The sequence below is a fragment of the Gallinula chloropus genome, assembly GCF_964237585.1.
Source record: "Gallinula chloropus genome assembly, chromosome: Z".
Lineage (NCBI taxonomy): Eukaryota > Metazoa > Chordata > Aves > Gruiformes > Rallidae > Gallinula > Gallinula chloropus.
Window position 1 is genome coordinate 78,276,791 of NC_140089.1, and position 17,268 is coordinate 78,294,058.

A 17,268-nucleotide genomic window follows, 5' to 3' on the forward strand; every position below is an offset into this window, starting at 1 on the left:
ACAATAGTACTTTTTTAGCCTCTGGTGTGATATACAGCAGCTTGTTAAGTTTTGTTTGGCACTTCTCTGTGCCCTGGCACACTGTCGCTTTCACCCCTACTGCTATATATGGCTTTCTGTACTCCACACTGCAAATGTGGTTTCACTTGCCTTACCATCTATTAGTTCATTTTAATTGCTTGGAAAAGTCTTTGTACCCAGAGATGTCTGCTAGCCATTAGTGTCAGTCAGTAATGAGTTTGGATTTTAATTATTTTATACTGTGGAAACACAGTGCATTGCTAGGAGCTCAGTTGAAACCCTTAAGTTTGGTTTCAATGTATTTGGTCTGGAGCAGGGACAGGATTTTTCTGCTGTGGGCCCCCCGTACCCGGTCAGAGGAGGGTCAGGGTGAGAACTGCATGGGAGCTGTGTGCAGGGTGATGTTCCCCTGAAATGGTCAAGGAAACTGACCCTTGCTACGGCATAAAACCCGACCTTCAGCAGGGTTTCTCTGAGATGGTTTTGAGACCAGCTGCTGCTTTATCCCCTGTCTTCTCCTGGCAAACATTCCCCATGGCGCTGCAGAGTCCTTGGGCCCACAGATGGGGGCTGCCCATCTCCCCCCAGCCTTGCTACCAGCCTGACACCAGGGGCCAAATCCAGCCCCAGGCAGGGCAGGGATGCAGGTCAGACCCCGTTTTGCTTTGGTGTCTGTTCCCTGGGCCACAGCACTGCTGCTACAGAGCAGTGAAATCAGAAACAGATCTGACTGAAGCTCCTGTGGCTTTCAAACCAGGACTTTGGTCTTCGGGGATGAACTGACAATCCCAGCCAGTGATTTACCATACCCTAATCTGCACGTTGCTATTATTAACAGTGATTATGGTTTTGTAACAATGTGTTATTTGCTGGAAGGACTGTATCTGACTTTGAACAATTACTGTGTGCTTTTAATTAACTCCTCCTTTATCATATACTTTCTGCCCAGAGTTGGCAGTCAGCCTCGCAGTGTTTTACAGTATTCTGCATAGGAAATGTTGCTATCAGCACTTAAAAATTTGTGGAAGAAGACTGGAAAAAAAAAAAACCTTTCAGCTAATTTAATATTTCTGTGGGAAGAATTCTTACATTCTGCAAACTGGGGAACTGCCCCTTGCTTAAAATCCAAACTTAAGAAATAGTTTAACTACCATAAAGCTGTGATTAGCAATTTTACCATAAGTCTTTGCTTAAGTCTCATGAATGTTTTATCTCAAGGTTTCTTAAGTCCTTAAAAACAATAATTAGCAGAGAGGTGAAATATTTGCTGTCGAAGTAGCATCCAGTTACTCCCACTGGTATTTTCCTAACTGTGCTTTTCTCTCCCTAGACTATGATGTCTGTGCTGAAGCTCCCTGTGAACAGCAGTGCACAGATAACTTTGGGCGAGTGCTATGCACTTGCTACCCTGGGTACCGCTATGATCGGGAGAGGCACAGGAACAGAGAGAAGCCCTACTGCCTGGGTGAGTAGAAGTGCCTGTTGAGCTCTTGTCTGGTTGACGACATTATCCTGCTCCCTCTGGCCCTTTAAGAGTCAGTTTAGATCTGAAACCTTCCTTATTCTCTTTACTGTTCCAGGATCAATGTGGTTTTAACTACATTAAAGACTGGTTCCCAGAACTAAGGGATCTAAATCCCCCTGAAACTATTAGAAGGCAGTACCTAAAACAAGACACATGCACCCAAATACTTGGAACTGCTGGGCTGATTAATTTTTCCCTTTGTTAATTCCTCTTTCAAGTTTTGTGCAGTATTTGGGGTTTTGGCCTGGGACAAGGAACATGATTCTAACAGTAACTCTTGGAGCAGTATAACCAGTCCTAATTATGACAATAAATCCTTGGGTTTTGAGATGAGGTGAGGCCCTGGAACAGGCTGCCCAGAGAAGCTGTGGCTGCCCCCTTCCTGGCAGTGTTCAAGGCCAGGTTGGATGGGGCTTTGGGCAACCTGGTCTAGTGGAGGGTGTCCCTGCCCATGGCAGGGGGTTGGCACTAGATGGTCTTTGAGGGCCGTTCCAAACCAAACCAAACCAGGCTGTGATTCCTATGATTCAGCTGGTCAATAAATCATTCAGGATGGATCACTTACATGTAATCCTTGTGTGGTTGGTCCTGCCCTGCATGGTTTGCTGTGCCAGAGAGCCAAGGTTTGCAGGATGAAGCTTTGCATGTGAGCTTTTCAGTGCAAAAAAACAGTCAAGTGATGCTCACCAATAAAATGCCAGATACATTAACAACAGTCCAGCTTCCACAAGACTCCCGCCCAAAGCACCAGCAGTGCTGCAATTACTCATTTATTTAACCAGAACATCTCCCAATACCTTTAAAAGAATCCTTGTATTGTATTTGAGGTCTGAAACCTCCATTTTCAGCTCTTGCTCCTCTCCAGATATCGACGAGTGTGCCACAAGCAACGGAACGCTGTGCTCTCAGATCTGCGTCAACACCATTGGCAGCTACAGGTGTGAGTGTCACGAAGGCTACACCCGGGAGGAGGACGGCAAAACATGCACCAAAGGAGATAAAGGTATGGCTAGTGGAGGCCAAAGGTCCTGGGCCAAAGGGCCATCTGAGAGGCTGATCGGTCGTAAAGAGGAACTGCTGCCCATGCTGCGCTTGGAGCTGGGCGTCTGAAGCTGGGGTGTAAGGGATGCCCCCGGAGAGCCCAGGCTGTTCACTGGGCACCTGAGTGCCTGTGGAGCAGTCCTGCTGCACACTCACCTCCTCCCCAGCTTATGAGCTGCACACACGCAGCAGTACATCACCAGTCACATCCATAAAGGAGCACAAGCACACTTAGGGATGCAGAAAGAATCATAGAATCATAGAATCGTAGAATGGTGTGGGTCGGAAGGGACCCCAAGGATCACAGAGCTCCAACCCCCTGACACAGGCAGGGCCACCAGCCTCCAGGCCTGGGTCTACACAAGGCTGCCCAGGGCCCCATCCAACCTGGCCTTGAACACCTCCAGGGACGGGGCATCCACCACCTCTCTGGGCAGCCTGTTCCAGCACCTCACCACTCTCTCTGTAAAAAACTCCCCCCTAATATCCAGTTTAAACCTTCCTTCCTTTTGCTTTAATCCATTCCCACTTGTCTTGCCATTGTCTACACTTTTTAAAAGTTGATGCCCCTCCTGTTTCTCTGCTCCCTTCAGGGACTGGAAGGCTGCAATGAGGTCCCCCCACAGCCTTTCTTCTCCAGGCTGAACAAACCTGGAAAGTAAAGCATCATCCCCTGAGAGGCAGAGTGGCTGAAAAGTGAAACTTGCCATTCTGGCTTCAATTAGACCATTTCTACTAGATCTAACTGTTACAAAATGTACTTCACTCTCATACCAAAGGAATTGTACCTAGTTTGCAGTTCAGAGCTCAGGACACATAGGAAAAAAAAAAAGGTGGCAGATTCTGACCCTTACAAGCTTTAATTTATTTCATCTGCTAATTAAAATAATTTCAGTGGGTTTAATTTGTATGTACATGCTGACATCTGAGATTAGCAAACAGCCCTGGGTTGAGTGTTTAAAGCCTCCGGGCACTCCGACACTCAGAAGAGGTGTGCCCAGGAATCCCATGCACCTTTACCACTGCTTAAATCAGTTGCTAAATCATGTTGAGTAACACTGAATTCTGCTGGTCTGCAATTAGTTTGTGCATCTCGTGACTGTGGTATGAATTTTTATTTCTTTTTTGGTTTTGTTTTTGTGAAAGTAAAATACACAATGTGAAAGGGGTAAAAGTGAGGGCTTGCTCTTGCTCCTCACTGTTGGTTTCAAGGTATGTCTGTGCGCTGTGTAGAAATGATTTTAAAGGTTTTGACCTCATCCCAGTTATTAAATGACACCATTTAGAGTACTGAAGATTAAATACTGATAGGACAATTTAAAAACAAGAAAGGAAAAGAACAACCTGTGCTCCGGAAAAGAAAAATATCTTCTTTTGATGAATGGCAGTTTACCGCAGATTCATCAATTAGTGCCTGAGCACACGTACCACTGCATACTCCAAATCCCACTAGACGGCCAGAGCTATTTATTATTTTGATTTTCCTCTGAAAATATGTAATTGGAGCCACTCCATTAACTTTAATTGGTCCTTGTAGCTTTCAGATTTGTGTTTCCCCTTGTCGGGGGGGGGGGGGGGGTGGTGTCATAAAGGAAGAGGTATAACCTATATGATTCCCTAACAAATAGTTTTAGTTCACTTTTCCTCTGGCTAGTTCAACTTTCCTGGAAGGGTGATGCCCAAGGGATTCAGGATAACTAACCACTCAAAATATTCCAGGCTGTGGAAATAATTCTAAGATTATTTAAAAAAAAAACCCCACCGTTTCACACCAAATGTACACAGCACATAAAAATGTCAGTTCCAGTTCTCAATCCAGAATGAAATGCCCATCAAGACGTTTTCCCAGCCAGCTGCACGAAGCACAGGACACTTTCTGCTCTGTTCCCCCCCCCCCACACACACACCCCACACACACCCTCCACACCCCAAGTTAACGTTACTCGTTGCCAGGCCTCCGGTACGAGCGAAAGAGGAGGTGACCATGGCGATTTCGCAGGGCTGGGGTCCGTAACCAAAGAAACTCAAGGCGCCCGTCGGCTGCGGGGAGCGGCTGTCGCGACACACCACCCTGCGGTCAGCCGCGGCCCTGCACCGCCCGGGCAGCTCCGCGGCCGCGCCGGAGTCGCTCCCTAACAAGCAGAGGGTTCGCTTTTCGTGGTAGCTGGAGCACCTGAATTCGATTTTAAAAAATGTAGAGCGAGAGGCATGAAAGCACGGGGATCCCTCTCCAGCTTTGACCAGGTTTTGAGGGGGGTTGTCATCCAGGTTTTCATCGTGCCATGCCCGGGGGCTGCCAGCCAGGCAAATTTTTTGGGTCTGTAAGTGGGCTTCACTAAGAGCTTTGGGTTTGTGAGAGGGGCACAGGATTAGGGAGCGTTTTCCCACATATTCAGTCATGTTGCATTTGATGGAGAGAATACAGCTACCCGCACTGAAGTAGGCAAATGAAACCATCCCAGCAGACTGAGCCCAGATAATACAACACAGATGATCAACTCAACAGTCTCCATGTGAAGACCGCCCGCGGCACCGCTCCCCACAGAGCTCTCCCCCGCCAGCATCTCCTTCTCCTCCAGCAAGACACAGCCTTCGAGCACAGGCAAAGAAAACACACTGCTCTGCTGAGGAGCTCTCTTATTGACAGGCACCACGGGACTCACCGGTGTCTCACTGAGATGAAAGGACCCCCATCAGAACAGCAACGTCAGGCGTGAGCTGGACTTCATGCTTTGCAAAGCCGTCATAAAGTGGGGCTGATTTAAGCCTTCTCTGAAACCACTTTAGTTTCCTGGTGTAGGTATGTGCGATGGGAACAGGCTATGCAAGAGTCTTGTTCAATGCTGACCAAACAGGCCCTGGCAGGTGACCTTCATATCTGCACCATGCGTGGGGAGGGGGCCTGCCTAATTGCTTCCTGCCCCCTCCATCCTGTCCTAGGTGGCTGCTGGCTTTACCCATGCTTTATTCATGGATTGATCCTAATACAGGATGGGATGTGGGTAGAGCGAACATTTGATGGATGAGACTCCTCTCCTGGGCTAATCGTCACCTCTGTCTGGTATGAGTTAGGGGGATTCCACCTCTCTCCTGGGACACAGATCATGCTTGCTCGTGTGATGCTGTTCGACTTCTTCCTCTGACAAGTCAATCCGAGTGGATTTGCAGAAATCTCATTGGTATGATATTTCCCAAACATTAGCTGACACAACCTCCCCCCCATTCATCTCCATGGATTGCTACAGCCTTGTTTTATCTGTGCCTGTCAGCCCCGAGTACCACATCCTTCTGGAAGATAAACTGGATTTTATAATGAAACATGAGGCCAAATTCACCGCTTCTTAATCTGCACATAATTCTAGTGGGACAGGGTTAGGTTTCATATAGCAAAGGCTCTGGCAGTTCCTCCCTGTGACTGTCCGTTGCTTTCAGAAGCATTTCTTAATACAATGTGTGCGTGTTATGAGGAAACTCTCTTGGTAAGATAGCTATTAAAAGAAATTTTGGCTAAGACTAGTACCAAACCCAAACTTTATTGGAGTCTGGGGGAAAAAGAGAAAAAAAAAGAAAAGAAAAGGGCATTTTTTTCTAATGGCTCTATACTTGTGCATCTGTAAATCCACAGGGGTTTAAAAATGGACATGTCAAAACACTGATATTTTTTTAAGGGAGGCTGAAAAATCAGAGAGAGAGAGGATGTTACTCCATGAGGGAGCCACAATGCTGACTTGTGGTGAAGAGAAATCCTACCTTGTAGACACACCAAAAGGTGTCTTGATCACAGCATATCCGTTCCTGGTTAAGGGAAGAAGCCCCGTGTTCCTGCAGATGCTTTGGTCTATCAGAGAAAGACTTATGGGGAAAGAGGCTTTGAGACGAAGACAAAACAATTAACACTAGACATACAGCAGCAAGGAAACCATGGATGCTGTGTGTTTCGGTGTCTTCACACAAAGGCTGTAGTCCCTCTGGGAGGTTTTGTCTTGGAGCCAACGTAGCTGCGATTTGGTGAAATTCTGCTACAATATGTTATGTAGAGTTCATCAGAAAACCCAAAGTAGCACCTTTTGGCTTTGCATCTTTTAGTTGCCTGCACCCTGCACAGACAGCTGCTCAGTTATATCCAAGCTGTATGCTAACAGAAAGTGTGGGGAAGAGCAGCATGCTTGCCGCCATAAAAATGCCAAGCACGATAAAGAGGAGTATCATGGGCTGTTGTAATGCCAAAGAACTGCAGCTGTGGGAGCAGGCAGTTGATGAGTGAAGATAATCCCCAAGCCTTTGCCTCCTGGTCTTCATAGAAACACAAAACCGCAGAATGGTTTGGCTTGGACCTCAAAGACCACCTAATCCCAACCCCTTTGCTAGAACAGGTTTCCCAAAGCAACCCCTCCCCTACACACCCTTCGCTCAACCAGGTTGCCCAAAGCCCCATCCAGCCTGGCCTTGAACCCTGCCAGGGAGGGGGCAGCCACAGCTTCTCTGAGCAGCCTGTGCCAGGGCCTCACCACCCTCACAGGCAAGACTTTCCTCCATGTATCCAATATAAATCTCCCCTCCTTTAGCTTAAAGCCATTACACATGATCCTTTCACTCCATGTCCTTATAAACAGCCCCTCCCCAGCTTTCCTGTAGCCCCTTCAGGCACTGGAAGGCTGCAGTAAGGTCTTCCCAGAGCCTTTTCTTCTCCAGGCTGAACAAGCCCAACTCCCTCAGCAGGTCTTCCTAGAAGAGGTGCTCCAGACCTCTCATCATCTTTGTGGCCTCCTCTGGACTCACTCCAACAGGTCCATGTCCTTCTGTGGGGGACCCCAGAACTGAACTCAGTACTCCAGGTGGGGTCTCACAACTGCAGAGTAAAAGGGGAGAATCACCTTCCTTAACCTGCTGGTCACTCTTCTTCTGATGCAGCCCAAGACACAATTGGCTTTCTGGGCTGCAAACATGAAGCCACTTCATATTGAGCTTCTCATCAACCAACTTCTGATCAGTTCAGCACTACTAACAATGTCTTCCTGCTGCTGGTCATTCCAGGATCTTACCTTTGCCACCCTCACCTTCTTGATTAGGAGATAAGGGAAGTAATCCTTGAATAATAGAAAACCAGGTTGGAATGGACTTTAAGAATCATCTTTTCCAAACTTTCCTGGCACAAGCATGGTCTAGACAAGATGGCCCAATACCCTACCCAGCTGAATCTTAAAGTATCCCGTGCTAGGGAATCACCACTTCCCTTGGGGAGTTTATTCTAATGGCTGATCTTATTATGCAAAATTCCTTGTGTCCAATTAGAATGTCCCCACAAGTAACTTGCACTCATTACCCCTCATCTTTTCAATGTGACCCCTTGTAAAAAGGGACTCACCTCCTTCTCTGTAGCCATGCATCAAATACTGGAAAATAGTGATGAGGTGTCCCCTAAACTTTCTTGCCTCAAGGCCAAACAAATCCAACTCTTGCAGCCTTTCTCCCTGTGGTAGGCTTCCCAACTCTTTGATCATCCTGGTGCCCCTCTTCTGTAGGTCCTCCAATCTGTGCACATCTTTTTTGTATAGTGTGTACCAAAACTGAGCACAGTATTCCAGGCGTGGCCTGACAGGCACTGAGTGGGATAACGACTTCTTTGTCTCTGCTGGTGATACCCGTGTCAATGCAAACCAGCAAGCTGTTGGCTTGCTTTGCTGCTGCAGCACACTGTTCACTCATACTAACCTTGTTGGCAACCAGGCCCCCAGGTCCCTTTCCACAGAGCTGCTCCACAGCCAGGCAGATCCCAACCTGTGCTGCACTCTTGGATTGTTTTTAAAAAGTAAGCATATCTGACAGGGCATTATACCCAATGGACTAAATGTACTGAAAATCAGTCTTTCTTCAATTTGTGCAACGGTGGTCCACAGATGACAATCTGATGGGTGAGATGTTCCTTACGAGACCATTCAAACACCTAAAGTCAAGTACCACAGAATGTCTTTAGTATTAGAAAGTTCTCGTTTTATTTAAAATTACGCAGATGTTTTCAAGATCAATTTCTGAAAAGGTGATGGGCATTAAAATGGGTGTCTGAGGGAAAAGTGTAATACAATAGCTAAATGCAGTGTAGTTGATCCTCTTTGAAGATTTTGGCTTTAACCAGGAGCACCTGCAGAGTTTTTTTTCATTACAGGATATGCTCAGTGTGCAAAGGTGTCCAACAACCCTTCCAAGGTAACACCCTACAAGGCTACACATCACACACAGGGACTCAATACACTTGGTGCTTCTCAACAAAAAAGGGAAAAAAAAGGCCACCTAGCATTTGCCAGTACGTGTCCCCACATGTTTTGGAAACCACATTTCTCTTTAAGTGGACATCTGTTAAAACAGTGTGTGTTTGTTTATTTGTGATACAGAAATACCTCTCTGCCTATGAGAAAGGGAAAAGGACAAAAAACTAACACTGGTGGTACCTCTTACGGTTTGAATCACTTAATGGGATCCTGAAAAGATGCTGTTCGTGCACAGCACCAACAGGTGTGACCCTTTCCCTTGTGTGGATTCAAATAATCCCTGTCATTAATCTCAATCCCCGTCTCCGCTCCGGCCGATCCCATCACACGGGGGAACAACCAGTGATGATAAAGAGCCACAAAGTGAATGAAACAGCCATACTGGGGGGGGATTTTACTGTAATTTATAGCACGTGAAAATCTGCCCTTCAGGGGACTGTAAATCAGTTCAGATCTGTAGGGTCAGTCTACCCTACACACAAAGATAAAAGAAGGGGTGTAAACTTTTGCAGGTATTAAAAAAAAAGAAGTTCTTTGGGGACTGTTAACTGGAAACAGCTGCTTTAAAACACGATCCGTCCCTGCGAAGTTTCACAGCCTTACATAGCAATTCGCAGTCAAAGCATTAGTAACAGCAAGAGGCTCTCTTCTTTTCACAGTCTGGGGAAACGTAACAACCTTCAAGCTGCTTTTGCAATCACTTTATGAACCTCATTGCTTTGGATCTTTATATTTGTATTGGAAACTGTTTTCTTTCAGCTGGGCTTCCTGAGAAATCTGAAAGTGTGGCGAAATCAGGGACATGCTGTGCCTCCTGTAAGGAATTTCATCAAATAAAGCAGACGGTTTTACAACTGAAGCAAAAGGTATGAACACTGATCAATCACATCTCTACCAGACCTGCATGTTTTATGACACCTGAAGTTAAACATGAGTGTCTGGAGCAGTCACTGCCACGTGACTCTTGTGCCCATAAAGATGATTGCAATGTATTTTTGAACTGTCTAGGAATGGCATCCCTGCCTTACTCTTCTGTATGGCTCGTAAGCAGATTGCTAACCAAGCTTGTGGATCTGTGTTACCAAGCTCCTGGTAGCAGGGCCTGGCAAACACCCATCCCAGCCTGAGCCCAGGTTTCTTGGCAATCTGCACTGGCTGTGGCTGTTCATTCATTCTCAATGCACAGGATTTGGACTTGATCCACCTTTAGTGTATGCAAGTGCAAGACAATGTTCAGAAGCAGGGATGTGGGAGAACATGATTTTGCATTAATGGGATGCTGATACAGGAATCTTTCCAAACAGGAGGTAGATGGCTAGGCAAAAACATCACTAGTGAACACATTACCTTTGGCTAAAAAAAAAAAAAAAGTCAAAAAATCTTCAGCCCCAAGCTTTTTTGTTTTACCTGTGTCCTTGCAAGTAGATAATAATGTGCTTAAAACTTCCCCTGGCCTTTACCTTTAATGGCTTCTATATATGGTCCCCTTTTGCAGTGGGGTAGAATTGAAATAACCCAGAAACCCAGCCCAGGATTGGAGGGCCAGCTGCCACAGTGCAGGTGTAAAGCCTCGTCTGGTGACAGCTCTTATGAACATTCAGGTTCTCTGAAAAGGAGGTGTTCTGCAGGAGGTCTCTTAGCAGTGCATGCTGACAGGCTGCAGTTATTTCACCCCTGGTGCTCATGTGCTTTCATTAACCTGAAACAGAGTTTGGTATATTTACTTGCTGCATTTAGTAGTATTCATTTAGTGTCATTCGTACGAGGAAGACAGAAATCTGCTTCACTAGAATTAAATGCACTGAGGCTTGAGACATTCTTTGTCACAAAAACCTCAAGATATCATGTTGTTTTTTTTTCCTGTATCTATACCACAACAAAGTGGAAGAGATAGAATTTAATGAGTGATGGAAATTGTGGCTTTCAAGCACACGGTAGCAAATGGGTATAAAAGGATCTGTGCTTTTCAGTGCTTCTGTCCAGCCACAACCCGTGATGCTGAGCAGGCTCTCACTGATCCCCAGGGAAGGACCTGGGGTCACACTGTTCAACAAGCTGTTTGATGCAAGAATTGGTAGAAACCAGTGGCCTGAATTAGTGGAAAGAGTTCTGTGTCTGACTTCCACTTTAGGTGCCTGTGTTCAAAACTCAGTCCTGGAAAGGGAACACCATCGATACCTCACTGTGGGTACTTGTACAGGAGCTGTGGCCAAACTAAACAACTCAGCCTTGCATTGCAGCTAACCCTTGGCATGGTCCGTGGCCTAAATTTTCCCCAAGTATCTTCCTAGTGGGACTTCATCTATTTGGTTTCCTCAGAGGATGCCCACTGGCTTGTGCCTCACACGGAGAGACATTGAGGAGATGGTCCCCTGGTGCCCTCAGCATTTTTTACCACACAGAGAGGATAGCTTTTTTCCATGCTGAGAGGAGATCTGACCTCATGCTGCTTCTGTGTCAGTGGAGACAGGAAACCTGTGTGTCACCAGCCACTCCCCATCACCAAGTTGTTCTGGAGAGGACCTTTTTCAATATCTGTTGTTGGAGCTGTTCTTTTTTGCACAGGAAAATTAATCTCTGTCTGCCAGAGGGACAATTTACGAGAATGAGTCTTCAGTCTTGTGGTTTAGGCTTCCAGATACTATGAACTTTACACAAAATTACGTTTAGCAGAAGAGCTTGTGAAGGATCCAATCCAGTGAACCCCACAACTGGGAACTGTGGCGTGCTTCTGGAAGTGGTTTTGTGTCTCCTTGGGAAAGGACAGGGGTGAACTCAAGTCCGGCTACCTCTGGTGATGGCACCAGTACCCTTCTGGAGGATCGCAATATCCATTCCAGACCCAGGACAGAATAGTTCTAGGATCAGGAACAGAGTCACCTTTCATTATCATCCACTGGGATGCACTGTCCCAAAACAGTAGGGGCCTGTGGGCAGTCTGAGGTTGATCTCAGACCTTAGTGGAAGGAAGAAGAGCAGAAGGCTGAAAAACTGGGGGAAAAGTATCTGACATGCTGACACACTGCCAACAGATTTTAAAAAATCCTGTTGCACAGATGTGTTTAAACATCTTAATTAGAAAGCCATGTTCCACATCACTCCTGTCAAGCACTGTCAAAGTCATCTAAACCACAGATCTCCTAGAAACTGCCCAAAACTCCAGATGCAGCATGCAACACAGCACATGGGAGTGCTGTTTCTAGTCCTGTCTTTCTTTAAAATTTACCCTCACTAATATTTGCACGCACATGGAAAAAAATTATTTTCCAAGGGCCATTAAGATTTGGAGCTGTGGATGGAGAAAGACAAGGTCACTCTGGACCAGGATTCTGGTTAAAAGAGATAGAAATTAGGCCAGTGAGCATAGCCAATCCCTAAGAGGATGTGAGTCAACATCAAAAACAGATGGTTTGGCCCCAGTGTATGTAGCAACCATTTTCTGGCCAGAAGATATCAAAGAGCAGTGAGCTAGACCAGAGACTGGGTATTTGGCACTCCCAGTATATGCCTCAAGTCCAGCTGACTCAGTGGGGAAGCATGTGTAGATGCTTTCACAGCAGCTATGTGATTTTATTTTTTTTAAGCTTACTAATTTGTTACAACAGCCTTGCTGGCAGGAACAAGTCAATATTTGAGCAACAGAAAAGAATACACTTCCAAATCCTCTTCATAATGAGTCTTTGCCACTAAATACACTTCTCTTACTCCAGCATGGACATCTGCAGTATAACCTGATAAGCATTCATGGCAGGGACTTTATACTGTGACATCTATTTATTCACTGGGACAGCAATAGGTCCCTAAAATAGGATCTGGACAGAAATAAAAGTACAAGCTGTAAAGGGAACATCAATTAATCTGTCTCTGGACTGTAGCCACTGCTACGAGAAACACTCACTGATGACAGTGTGGTGCAGTTGACTCGCCAGAGGAAAGGGGTGCCATCCAAAGGCACCTTGACAGGCTTGAGAGGTGGGTCCGTGCAAACCACATGAAGCTCACCATGGCCAAGTGCAATGGAGGTTGTAGACAGGTGGGTGTTGGTCTCTTCTCCCAAGTTAATAGTGATAGGGAAAGAGCAAATGGACTCGGGATGCACCAGGGGAGGTTTAGATTGGACATTAGGAAAAAATTCTTCTCCTAAAGGAATGTTAGTCACTGGAACAGGCTGCCCTGGGAAGTGGCGGAGTCACCATTCCTGAAGGTGTTTAACAGACGTGTAGATGTTGTGCTTAGGGACACAGTTTAGTGGTGGACTTGGCAATGGTGGGTTAATGACTGGAGTTAATGAACTTAAAGGTCTTTCCTACCTAAACATCCTGAAAATATACTCACAAAAACAACCCAAAAAATGTAACACTCCCAGGTAGTCACAGGTGACACTGTGACTCGATCTTAGTGTGGCAGCATGGGCAGAGCCCTTGGCTGATCCATGGCATGTAACGGAATTTCTGCAGCACAACGCTCCTTGCAACCTTCCATTTGTATCCATACAGGACTCTGCTCGGGGCAGAGTGGTGGATGCATCTCTGGGAAACAAAACTTTGCAGTGTGCTGACCAGGGACAACCAGTGGACTTCCTCATGCTGGTCCCCAGCCAGTGTGACCATGAGAACCCCCCAACTACTGAATTTTCCCAGATCTAAGGCGCTGCAACCCATGGAGTAGCCCTTTATCTTTAGCAGTTCCACACTTTGGTCCGTGCTGCCACAGCCAGGATGTTGGCTGAGAAAGTGGTGGGGTCACTGGGAAACAAAGCAGATCATAGAATCATAGAATCATAGAATTCTATGATGTTTTCCTTTGGAAAACCAAAGATGACAGTGCAAAGGGCACACAAGTAGGTGTGCTGGATCCCCATTTTGTACATGAGCAGACTCATAGGAATAAGCAGGGCCTCTGTGAAGTGCTGAACTTTTCCAGCCACTGATTCCTGTGGGAGTGAAGTGAAATCTACCAAATTCTTAGAAGACTTACATCATGTCGCTTAATCGGCCTCTAGTGCCGTCATCTTGTCTTTGGAACAGCAATTCTCTCCAAAACCTGAGTCACGAATGGCTGATAAATCCTTGTATTCCTGTCATCACATTTCAAATTTGTCTGAAAAACCCAACTGGTGTTTCGGAAGTGCCACCAGAAACTGTCTCAGCACTTCTAACTTCATTTTTTTTCCTCACTTCTGCTGCTTTTGGAACTGTTCTGTGCATCCAGCCCCAAACTGCAAGCAGCACCAGATGCCTTTAATGTACATTGCAAAGAAAAATAATAACTGTCTGATTGTAGTACGTACTACAAGTGCATCACAGTTCACACTAAGGGCAGAAGGGTGTATAACAAGTAATTACTGAAACAAGTAGGGGTCTTGAGAACAGCCCAGCACAGGGAATTCCAAACAGCTGATTAAAAGCATTGTCAGACAGCAAGAGTCATCATGTATTTTATTTGATGCCACTCTCCCACGCAAATGTTGTAGAATCCAGCATCTAATTATCCAGTGAGCCAAATGCATTCAGGGCACAAAAAGCTGGTCCAGAGATAGATGTTCCCTGGTATTCTTTGTATTGCTCCTCAGTTCTGTTTGGCACAGCAGAATTCCCAACTCTACATGCAGCAAATCACCTCAAATAAACTCCTTTCCTCACTGCAGACCAGCCTCCCGGCTTGTCATCTCCTGTCAACCTCCTCTGGAGACACTAAATGTTTGCAGAGTATCTCCAAGCATGTTTTATTATTAGATATAATTAAAACATAGTGTGCAATTATCACTTTAGCGTTGTGACTCTACTAAGAGCAGACCCAGATCTGTTGGTTTAAACAGTATAGTTAAAGGGCCAGACCCACACAGGATTTGGGGCTCCCACTGAAACCTACAAAAAGTTAGGGGCTTGTGCAGCAATTGAGAACTTAAACATCTGAGCACATGTTGTCCTGAGAAAGAGCAGCAAAGGAATGGAGGAAAATTCAAATAAGGAAAAAGGGGTTTCCTGGGAAGATCCAAGCAGTTATGAGGTGTAAGGTTTTGACAACTTGTTGCTGTGTATTTCCTGAATTTCTCTGCCCCTCCATTTGGATTGACTTGCACCATTTCCATGGTGTCTTGAAAGCTGAACAGCCTCTCAGGAAACATCAGGGTTTCTCCTAGGGTGCTGGGTCCAGGAAAGGAAAGTACCAGAATTAATAGATGCCTTAAAACATTTTTTGTGTAGACAAGTGTGGAGAACCTCCTGACAATATGATACCCAGTGTTTGGATCTTTCTAGGATCCCCTACCCTGAGTTCATTGCTATACACACACACACACACACACACACAATCCTGTGGCCAGACACTGTAGACTGTTACTCTCCATGACAATGTTTTCTCAGCAGATCTCTGCAAGTTCAGAAGGATGTACAGGTGAGAGTAAGAGTCCCCAGGAATCCTTTTAGCTGGTTCTGACTACCTGTCAGGGAGGCAGTTTTCCTTGGGACCACAAAATACGGCAAAAACTTCAAGAAATCTTCCTGTCCATGCTTGAAAAAAATCAGGGTGGCCAGCTTAGGAATAACTGCTGTCATAGGCTTTACCACAGTGGCATTTTTCTTCTGACGATTTCAGTGTAGTATTAAACGTGCTGCTTGTCCACATGAAAGCATTTTAATAAACCACAATGAAGGGCTTACAGTGATGTTTTGTTTTGGCAGGTTGCTTTGCTACCAAATAACGCTGCTGATCTTAGCAAGCAAATCACTGGTGAAAAAGTGCTTGCGTCTAATGCCTACATCCCAGGCCCCCCAGGCCAGCCAGGCCAGCAAGGCCCTCCAGGTAAGATGCAGACCAGAGGGATGTGAATGTGCAATACAAATCACACACTTCGATTTTTCTGTGTGGTAGGATTTCATGTGTTTCATATTTTGATTGGTTTTATTGTATTTTCTTTAAAAAGGAAAACTTTCTGGTCATTATGGGCTCTGCCAGCTGTCTAACATCATCCATTGTGCTTTGACTACTACGTGTGTTTCTTGGTGTGCAAGCTGTGTTCATCCTGCATGTGTTAAATTTTTCCCTCTCCCTGGGATATCTCACCTGCTTTAGTTGTCATTTCCTGTACTTTAACTCTGCCTTAAAACACTATATCATTTCAGGAATACCTATTGGTTTAGCTCTCTGTCATTACTAGAGCAGAAAATGTGCTTTCAGTTTGCAGGGGTTTGTGCCAACTGTTATATTTTTCTTTGTCTGGTTTTGCAAGGATTCATTTGTTGGTTTTATGTGTGTTCCAGATTCAAAGGAATCTGAAAACTCCACTCACACCTTCTCTGCTAAGGTACAGGTTGAAATGATGAGAAAAGCAGAGTTCCTGAAGCTGTTACCTAAGCCAAACACCCTGCAGCCTGCAGCCAGTGACACTACATTTTTGCAAACTTTGTTGTATGCAGACCTAACTTTGGCTTAGCAATAAATCCAAGGAGTTTTAGCATTGTGTTGGGCTTCAGGAGTATTTTTACAGAGAACTAGCACACTCCTTACAAGGTTTGATTTACTCCCTACTCAACCGCCCTCCCACTTATCCCCACTTTTACAGTCTTACTTTGGCTTTTGAGTCTTTTATCTCATTTTCTTGGAGGGTGAGTATCTCAGTCCTCAGTCTATCCTCACTGCAAGGACAGTGTGGTTGGAGGCTCTGTGTCAGGCAGCCGGCTTACTCCAAGGTAGGCCTGGCTCCCACCGCAGGTCTTCCACCGGGTCTTCCCATGACTGCGCTGTCCACGGTGCTGTAGATTCATCGGCCACCCTTGAACACCATCCCCGCTCCCCTCCCTCTCCACCCCGCCTTACAAACGGTGCGGCTGGGTCTGCAGGAAGAGTCCAGGGGGGGTCATCGCTAAACTGAGTTTTCCTCCTTTTGAAGGCCCTAGTTGTTAATATCCTGTCCTGATGAAGTCTTCTGATTCTCTCTCATTTCCCCTGTGTCTCCCATGCCTTCAGCATGAAGCAAAATGTTTCCCCCTCCAATTATAGAGCAGTTCAACTACTGACACTTCAGTAGTCTTTATTTTGTGGAAATATTGCTTCAGGTGCCTGATTTTCTGTTTTTCTTTTCATAGGGTTTCTCTTGAACTAAACATATACATTATTTACTGTGTGCTTCCTAAAAACTGACATTCTGTGCTAAGCCAGATGAAGCTGAAAGGATATAAAGCAAAATGGAAAATTTTGGCTTTACCATACAGGGAGAAAAGAGAGGTGCAGCCCACCACCAGGGAAGGGCTTGATTCTGTGCCTTCGATCCAACACACCCATGACCCTTCCCAGGGTTTCTTCTTAGGAGATGTTTCTCAGATGTGACTTGCTCTTTTCTTCTTTGTGTGAAAATAAGGCTTTTCTTTTCATTCTGTCTGTGTCTCAGTTGAAGTCTTGGCTTCTTTCTGTGCA

General features: G+C 45.7%; 1 protein-coding gene across 1 annotated transcript in view; it reads left to right on the top strand.

Annotated features, from left to right (window-relative positions):
• The window catches only part of CCBE1 (collagen and calcium binding EGF domains 1), a gene marked incomplete at both ends in the record, with an annotated part of 100,028 nt that overhangs the window by 80,857 nt on the left and 1,903 nt on the right, over positions 1–17,268 (top strand). Inside the window, 4 exons of the mRNA XM_084277948.1 lie at positions 1,352–1,486; positions 2,412–2,549; positions 9,613–9,719; positions 15,537–15,657. Of these exons, the coding sequence (XP_084134074.1) occupies positions 1,352–1,486; positions 2,412–2,549; positions 9,613–9,719; positions 15,537–15,657 (501 nt within the window). The remainder of the gene's footprint in view (positions 1–1,351; positions 1,487–2,411; positions 2,550–9,612; positions 9,720–15,536; positions 15,658–17,268) is intronic.